At 26.7% G+C, this 9811-nt stretch overlaps 3 protein-coding genes across 3 annotated transcripts; 1 reads left to right on the top strand and 2 right to left on the bottom strand.

Annotated features, from left to right (window-relative positions):
- Positions 1-203: 203 nt before the first annotated feature.
- On the top strand, positions 204-2090 carry MKS88_005164 (COBW domain-containing protein 1; the record flags this gene model as incomplete). The annotated part of the gene is made up of 1 exon (XM_067218401.1): positions 204-2090. The coding sequence occupies one exon, from the start codon at positions 204-206 to the stop codon at positions 2088-2090; it is 1887 nt and encodes a 628-aa protein (XP_067071538.1).
- A 1075-nt stretch (positions 2091-3165) lies between these two features.
- On the bottom strand, positions 3166-4215 carry MKS88_005163 (ribonucleoside-diphosphate reductase small chain; the record flags this gene model as incomplete). Its single annotated transcript, XM_067218400.1, has 1 exon — positions 3166-4215. The coding sequence occupies one exon, from the start codon at positions 4213-4215 to the stop codon at positions 3166-3168; it is 1050 nt and encodes a 349-aa protein (XP_067071537.1).
- Positions 4216-6672: 2457 nt separating this feature from the next.
- MKS88_005162 (RING zinc finger protein) lies at positions 6673-9039 on the bottom strand (the record flags this gene model as incomplete). The annotated part of the gene is made up of 2 exons (XM_067218399.1): positions 6673-7679; positions 8043-9039. 2 exons carry the CDS (start codon positions 9037-9039, stop codon positions 6673-6675), a joined length of 2004 nt encoding a protein of 667 aa, XP_067071536.1.
- Between the last annotated feature and the right edge of the window lie 772 nt (positions 9040-9811).

Genomic DNA, 9811 nt, shown 5'->3' with positions numbered 1-9811 from the left:
AAAAAAAAAAAGTTGGCGTTAAGCTGAAAAAAAACAAAAACAAATATACAAATCCAGAAAGGGGAACTAAAAAATTGAATAAAAAAATAAGGTATTATATAGTAATAAATAAAAACTAGAAGGCATTCCTCATAATATATACTAAAGCATAATACGCAAGTAGTTACCTGTTTACATATAATGCTTCTGTTGTTCCAGGAGCAATGATAGGAATTACTATAATAACAGGGTTTTTAGGGTCTGGAAAAACAACTCTACTTAAAAACTTGCTAAACGAAAGCTTAGAAAAAAATAAAAAAATTGCAATAATCCATAACGAATTCTCTGAAAATAATAATAATATTGACAAAATAGTTTTTAAAGATATTAACGATATATATAATTTTCCTAAGGAAAAGGAAAAGAGTAAACAGAATTCCACTTCAGCTAATGACGAAAAGATAGAGACCTTAAAAATTATTAACGAAATTGATAGCGAAGAAGGGTTCATATACGAGCTCAATAACGGATGCTTATGTTGCTCGAATAAAAGCAATTTTGTAAAGTTAATTGAAAACATTTTATCTTTGAAAACTTCTTATGATCATATATTTGTTGAAGTGTCAGGAGCTTATGACAATATACAAATTAATAATTTGTTATGGCTAGACGATTTAAATAAGTCCAAAATATATTTAGATAGTATTGTTCACATCATAGATGCGTACAATTTTTTAAGCTCCTTTAACAGTGGTATTCCGTATTATGGCAACTTGAAAAAAACAGAAACTGGTGTCTCTTCAGAAAAAAAAAATAGTAGTAGTAGCATCGTGGAAGGAAAAGAAGAGAAGGACCCCAACATCATCATTAGCAGCAGCAATAGAAGGGATAGCAATGAAAACAGCAATAGGAGTAATATCGGTAATAGAGTCAACAGGGTCAGCAGTAGCTGCTCTGGCGGCAAGGATGGGGAATATTTTACCCCAATAGATGCATGTCCTATCAGCAAGGACGAAGGGAGGGACAACTCAGCGTGTGAGCAACTAATCGTTTGTGATATTATAATCATAAACAAAATAGACAAAATAAACGATCAAGATAAAGAAAGAGTAAAACGTTTTGTGCATAATATAAATCCGTTAAGTTCAATATACCTAACCAGCTATTCTAAAATTCATATTGAAGATATAACAAATTTAGAATGCTACGAAAAAAAGAATATAAAAAATGTCTTAACAAATGCTACAATTAGTAGTTGTGATGAAAATGAAGTTAAAGAACAAAAGAAAAATAATTATACATATCATTACAACGATTTTATCAACTGCTCCTTCAGATATGAACATAGCATTCCTTATTTAATTAATATAAGTGAGCAAATAAATAGGATGAAAAATGAATTTTTAAATTCAAAAAATAAAACAATTTTAAAAAATATTTTTTCATTAAAGAAGAGTAATATATTTTCTTACAAAAAACTGAATGAAATGTTAGCGTCCCTTTTATGGAATAAGAATTTACAAGTTTATAGAGGAAAAGGTATTTTTGTTGCTTTCAATGATGATATATATAATAACAAAAATAAATTAAAACTAAATATATATTACTACCAAAGCGTTGGAGACTTGTATGAGATAAATTTAGTCAAGAGTGATATTCACATATTTTTTCAAAATTATCTAGAAAAATTAGGAAAATCACACAAATTAGAAAAATCAGATAAAATAGAAAAATCAGACAAATTAGAAAAAGCAGATAAAATAGAAAAAGCAGATAAAATAGAAAAAGCAGATAAAATAGAAAAATCAGACATTCTAGAAATGCATGGACATTATTTGACTGATACGGAAAAACCAAATAACAATTCTGAACAGATAGAAAAAAATCATAACACAGTTAGGAACAGTGATAATAATATGTACATTTATGAAGACTTTTCTGATGTAGAAAATTACTATTCGGATAACTCTTCCTGTAGTAATAATAGCGATTATAATATATATAACATTTTGAATAGTTACTATGTTTTTACCTCGAACTTTTTATTTATAGGGAAAAGTATAAACGTCGAACATGTAAGAAGTAAGTTGAATGAATGTTTGTACGGTTAATGTATGCAATATAGCGAGAATAAAAAATAATGCAATATAAAAAGCATCAAAAATGCTCCATAATATAACCTAATAAATTCATTATTAAGGGAAATTTTAATCCTTATTTTTACACGAGTTTGTCTATTTTGTCTTACATTCAGTCATTTCACATGATATTCTCAAAGTAAGAGCATCTTTGTTTATGGGCTTCTTGTAAGCGTTCAATTTTCATCCACCTACATGCGCTCATTCAAGGTTTTTTTCTTCTTTTTTTTCGATAATACGTTAGATTGAAAAAATTTACTATTTTTCCGTTTTGTCGTATTGTGGTATAACCGTTACTGCCTTTTTTAGATTTATTCGGTGCATTTTTCGTTTTTACTTTGTTTCTTTTTTTTTCATTCAAAAACCTCAATCAATGCAAACAAAAAATTAGAAAAAGGGGAGAATAAAAAAAAAAAAAAAAAAAAGGTTTCATTAGTTTGAAGCGAATTTGCGGGAAGTACCTTTTACAGTCTCTTGCATTATTATCTTCATATACAAATAACAGCTTCCTTTAAAAAATATCAAAAAAACATGTGTAGTATAACTCATGTAGAGTTCGAAATCGTGCCACACATATGTCTGCTTTTTGCAGGGTGATGGAATGATTATGAAAAAAAAAAAAAATAGGGGAGAAGAGAAGCACATGACATACGTACTCACATATGTGTCTATGTATATGTGTGTGGGTATGTCTATATATGTGAGAATGTCTACAAGTATGGGAATGTCTACAAGTGTGGGAATGTCTACGTGTGTGGGAATATCTATGTGTGTGGGAATATCTATGTGTGTGGGAATATCTATGTGTATGGGAATATCTATGTGTGTGGGAATATCTATGTGTATGGGAATATCTATGAGTGTGGGAATATCTACATGTGTGGGAATGTCTATGTGTGTGGGAATGTCTATGTGTGTGGGAATATCTATGTGTGTGGGAATATCTATGTGTGTGGGAATATCTATGTGTGTGGGAATATCTATGTGTGTGAGAATATCTACATATGTGGGAATGTCTATATGTGTGGGTATGGTCATGCAGATTCCTTCAAAAATCGGTGTTGAGAGAAAACACTTGATCTTTTCTCTGTGCCATTACACCCGATTTCTGATAATCGGCAACTCTTTTTTCGAAAAAATTTGTTTTTCCTTGAAGAGATATCAAATCCATCCAATTAAAAGGATTTTTTGAATAAAAGACTTTTGAGCATCCTAAACATTCTAACAATCTATCAGCCACAAATTCAATGTATTGTGACATTAATCTTGAATTCATTCCTATCAAGTCACAAGGTAAAGATTCACATATAAATGATCGTTCTACTTCTACTGCTTCTTTTACAATATTCTGAACAATTTCTTCTGGTAATTTATTTTCCAGCAGACTATATATTAAACAGTTAAAGTCTGTATGTAATCCTTCATCTCTACTAATTAATTCATTACTAAAAGTTAGCCCATGTAATTTATTTTGTTTTTTAAACCAGAAAATAGCACAAAAACTACCACTAAACAATATACCTTCTACACATGCATTTGCTACTATCCGTTCTGCAAAAGAATTGGTATTATTAATCCATTTGGCAGCCCACAAAGCTTTATTTTTAACAGCTGGTATATTTTCTATTGCGTGAAATAAATTTAATCGCTCCTTTTCATCCTTTATATAATTATCAATCAACAAACTGTAAGTTTCTGAATGAATATTCTCCACTGCTATTTGAAAAGAATAAAATTTCTTAGCTTCCGTTATTTGAACTTCTCTTAAAAATTTACTAGCCAAATTTTCTAAAACTATTCCATCACTTGCTGCAAAAAATGCTAACACATGTTTTATAAAATGTTTTTCATTTTCATTTAATTTTTCAAAATCTTTCAAATCGCTTGATAAATCTATCTCTTCTGCTGTCCAAAATGAAGCTTCTGCTTTTTTATAAAAGTCCCATACGTCTGGATACAAAATTGGATGCAACGTAAACCTATCATTCTCTTTATTTAAAATTTTTTCATTTGCTTCCTTACTCTTTTGTAAGTCACTAAATTCCTTTTCCTTTTTTGTAAAAATTGGAATTTTTGAGATTTTTAACACATCAGCCATTTTATTATTTTGTTAAAAAAAAAAGAAGTCAAAAAAATACTCTCAGCATTAAAAAAAATACTTGGCAAAAACGTATAAAATACGTATGTATGTATGTATGTATGTATATATGTACGTAAGTATATATATATATACATATACAACCTATAAAATAGCCAAATAATTATTTAAACATCTTAGCCAATAAGAAATTATGTGATGGGACAAAGAAAGTAAAAGTGGAAAAAAGGGAAAAATTCAACTACTTACTTATGATACAAAAAAAAAGGGAAATTAAAAAAAAAAAAATAAAAAATAAAAAAATACTATACATATATGTATATTAATATATATGTTCTCTCTACAAATATAATGCTTGTAAAAAACACATTGTTGCACTAAGGCGATTTCACATTATTATAATACTAGCAGTTATTCAGAAGGAGAAAAAATGGAAATAAAAAAAAAATATATATTAAATGTTGAAATTTTTCTTTTCCCATTAAACAAATAAAGAACAAATATTAAACTTTACCAAAAAAAAAATTTTTTTTCTATGCATAATCGTGTGGAGTACTGCTAGGAATGATTGGGTAAACGAAAAAAAAAAATTAATGAATAAATGTGTGAACGTATGAACGTATAAACGTATGGACATATGAATGTATGAACGTATGAACGTATGAACGTATGGGCATATGAACGTATGGACGTATGAACATATGGTCGTATAATTGAATTCGTAAAAATTTATGAGTTACTTGGATTTTTTTTCTCCCCTTTTTATTTTTAAAATGAAAAGAGGGATACTGCTCATGTGTATATGTACATCATACATGTATGCGTATCTGTGAGTATGTGTATATAAGCACGTTTAAATGCGTAAGCGTATGATATTCTAACGTACGCATGTGTGTATAAATATTATTAAAGCAGATGTCTGCATGTATGTTTGTATATATTATATGTGTATGCATATTTAAGCGTGTTTTCATGTATATACGCAAGCTACATAAGTATTTCCTATTTTTTCCTTTTAAAATAAAACCTTGTTAGTGATATATATATATTTATACATGCGTACCACGTCGAATTACTGTGGAAAAAAAAAATAATAAGAGGAAAAATTGCACATATTTGTCTTATATAAATCGTGTTTTATTTTAAGTTAACATACAAGTGCCATATGTACACTTCCCTCAAATGAACAGACAAATTTTTTTTTTTTTTTTCTGAAAATGTTCATAAAAATGTATATATATGAAATTAACTTAATTATTTTATATCATTTTTTACATAATAAATCGTTTTTAATGAAATTGTGAATATAATTAGTTCAACCTAAAAGGTTTTATAAATGGCTCCTTCCTTTTTGCAATATTTCAGTTGCACTTTTCCCATTTTCTAATTTTTCTAATTTTTTTTATTATTTAAAAAATTTGTTTATTAAAATTAGTTCTTATATAGCACATATATTTTTATATAATGAATTTTATATAAGAATTATATATAAGGCCATAAAAAGGTACAAAATAAAAAGAGGGGGACGATGGGTAAGGTAAAAAATTTTTAACATTACCTTCCTATACAGTTAAGATAAAGAAAATGTGCATATCTTTAAATATTACTGTATAAAACATTCAGCAGATTATTAAGAGTTGAGATAAACGAGTTTATTTTATTATTTTTTTTTTTTCCTTGCACAATTGCCTTTAACTTTTTATATATAAGAGAAAAGACTACAGCAACGGCGCAATGAGATGTTAAAACCTCAGCAGATACAGTATGATACATTTTTTATGGACGCAAAATTTAACTTTAAATTATTTAATTTCTTACACTGAATAAATAAGTAAAAGGGAAATTTTAAAAACAGTATTTTTCGCATACAGTTGGCGAAATTATAAACATTGTACAATATGTAAAAATAATGTTAACTAAAAAAAATAATGTATTATGCACACATGTATATATACATACGCACATAAACATATTAGTATATATACACATACATATGTAATCACACATTTTTTTTTTGCACCAATATTGATGTTTTAATTTTTTTTTTAATTAAATCAAAAAAGCCTATAAATATTACTCTAAGCACAAATATAGCAATAATGTGAATCACAAATTTTTATCTTTAAATAAAATAAATATATGTACAACCTATGAATTAACAAAATTAAAATTTATAAATAAAATTTTTGACTGAATTCAACAATAAGACAAAAAAAAAAAAAAAAAGAAGGTACTGAAATGAAATATGAAGTAATGTAGTATGTAAAATGTGCCTGCAGTGAAATAGTGTCATATACGGGAGGCTACTTGACCGTTTTACATAGGCATATTTTTAATGGGATAATTCCTCACCACTTAATATATATATATAAACATAACCCTGCATACGAGCGTTCTAATAATCTACCAGAAGCATAACCTTTTTGCTGGTATGTTACTCCTCCATTTTTTTTTTTTTTATAACTTTCCAATATTTTTTCTACATAATGGGCAATCATTATTTCTTTTTAGCCAAGTAAATATACATTCTTTGTGATAATAATGAAGATAGTTACAAGGTAATATACAGATATCATCATCATTTAAATATTCGACACAGCAAATTGAACACACATAATCTGAATTTTCAATATTAATATGAACTGAGTTATTATCTTCCACATTTTCATATATTCCGTATATTTCATTTTTCTCCTTTTCAATATCATTTTTTTTTTTTTTTAAAACTTTTTGAAAATAATCAAATACTCCTGTTTTCGTGTCCTCGTTTGATCCATCTATTTGTTCAGTAGTATTTGTGATGCAGTAATTATTCCTATTATTATTGTTACTATTACTATTACTATTGTCATTATTATTACTATTACTGTTATCATTATTATTGTTACTATAATCATTATCACTCTTAATATTATTCACCTCTTGGCAGCTATAATTGCTGATACTCGTGTTGTCATTTTTTTTTTCGCTGCAAATTTGTACATCTGCACTATCGGGTATATTCTCCCCTGGGTTTATGTTTGTATCACACTTAAAAATATTATTGTTTTCTAAATAATTTATCATGTTGCTATTACTAACATTCCCACATGATGCAATAATATTATTATTAAGAGTAGGTGGAAGATCATTGTCCATGCTTTTGTTTAAGTATCCTTTCTGAATACATGAAGCCTCTGTCGAGTTGGTGTAAACATTTGGATTAGTATGACTACGTAAGTCCTTATCTATACCCTCCTGATGATATACTTTGTTATTATCTATTCCCTCTATATTATCAACTCCTATTATAGTAATAGCATTTTCATTTTTGATTCTCTCCTGTTGAATTTCCTCTTTTTCATTGTAGAAATAATTACCACTTAAGTAACACTCTTCACAATATTTTCTGTATTCTATATATTTCATTACTTTTAATTTTTTCAAAATTCTTTTTGGAGTGGGACTTTTTCTTTTTAAAAAAACTAATATTAATAAAATAATACAAAAAATCAAGCGTAGTATTATATATAAAAATATGGGCATTAAATAATATATAACTGCTAAGATTATTGTAAACGAAAAGGTAGAATTAATTGGATAACTTCTCCCCTCGAAAAAATATATATATGCACACATAGCGAAATATACTAAAACAATAACATGAATTTTGGACTCGACAGATTTCAAAATTTTCGAAACTTCCCATTGTCTTAATAATCTTATAGATATATATAAATTAACACAAATATGAAGACACAATAAGATTAATAATATACCACAAAAATAAATCATTACGGTTTCTTTATTCGAAAGTGAGGGTCTGAAAAAATCATGGCACAATATACCCAAAAGTAATAATACCATAACTAAAAGAGTTGAATGAATAAAAAGAGAGCATATTTGAAAATTTCTATATGCTCTTCTAGATAAATTCATATCTTCTTCTAACATAAAGCTACTTATACTCTCAACAGTGTCCTCCAAATTATCTTCATTTGAGCCAGTACCTTCCTCATCATTTGGGCAGTTTTCATTATCATTTGCATTCTCATTAGGGTTATCGTTATCATTAGCATTGTCATTTGGGTTAACATTATTATTAAGATTGTCACTAGGATTATTATTATGTTTATCATTAGTATTGTCATTTGGGTTATCACTTGGACTGTCAATAGGATAACTGTTCAGTTTACCGCTCGAGTTACCATTTATTTCGCAGTTTATATTATTATTCGAATCATCGTTTTTTTCAATGGCATGTGCAATACTACATTCACTGATATTTTCATCGTTATTGTGGTTTATTACATTCTTACTACAACTACTTGTAACCCCTTCTTTCAAATTCAAATTATTTACTATTGCGATCAAGCTGTTATTTGTATTTTTATTAAATATTTTATCAGAATTTGCTTCTACAATGTTCTTTACATTATCCTCGAAGTAATTATGGAAGGTTTTTAATGTACCTGTTGAATTATTATTACCACTTCTACTACTTTTGTGATTACAGTTATTACTTCCAATATCTTCTTTGTTCTTATTACTACTTAAAATTATATTATTTTCCATAGTGTTTTCTTCTGGTCCTGATAAGTATTCCTCTATGTCCTTATCATTATTATCATTATCATTAATATCATTCTTATCATTATTATCATTACCATTATTATCATTACATTCTTTATTAACTACTATGCACTTTTTTTCCTGTACGATCACATTATCCTTTGTAGAATGTTGTATTATTCCTTCCTCATCATTTTTAATAACTGCTTCAATTTCTTTTTTTTCTTTTTCTATTATAACTACCTCATTTCCAATATTTTTATCAATGTTCATTATAATATATATAAATATATATAAGGTATTTTTTATAAATGAATTAAAAATGTTTCGAGATTTTAATAAATAAATATATATATATATATGTATATAATAGTATAACTAGTCATAATTTCACAACTCAATATTTCATTTATTTTATTTTTTCAGTTTAACGGACTTCTTCATTTTCATAAAAAATTGAAGAGACCTTCATACGTCAAAAAAAAATTCTCTCGAAAAAAATAACAAAAAAAAAAAATATTAAAATTAAAAGGAATTCATTTTTGATATTACGTATCATTAAAACAAAATTATTTATATTTGGAAAAAAAAAAAAAAAAAAAAAAACAATATCTGTTTTTCACAAATTCGATGCTATTGTGTTATTTCATAATTTTTTTGTCGTTATTTGATTGTTGTTATAATGTAATTGTTATTTTACTGCTTTATCGTTTTACAGTTTCTCTGTTTTGCCTTTTTTGCGCATTTGCAGTTATACAGTTTTGCTGTTATACTGTTTTTTCTGTTTTGCCTTTTTACTTTTGTTTTTTTTGCCCATCCATGAAAAATATTACGGCAGAAGTCACACATATTTCAGTTAGCAATAATGTACTTGCATTCATAAAAATATTACTATATTTTTGCATAAATATATAAATAAATAAATATATATATATATATATAATTATTACTACCCGCACAGCTAAAAAAAATGAAATGATTAACGTAATAATATATATTTTTTTTTTTAATTTTCCACTCTTCATCACATTCTTATTTCATTTAT

Source organism: Plasmodium brasilianum, chromosome 13 (assembly GCF_023973825.1).
Source record: "Plasmodium brasilianum strain Bolivian I chromosome 13, whole genome shotgun sequence".
NCBI classification, from domain to species: Eukaryota; Apicomplexa; class Aconoidasida; order Haemosporida; family Plasmodiidae; genus Plasmodium; species Plasmodium brasilianum.
Note: the sequence above shows the minus strand (reverse complement) of the source record. Positions and strands in the feature narration are given on the sequence as shown.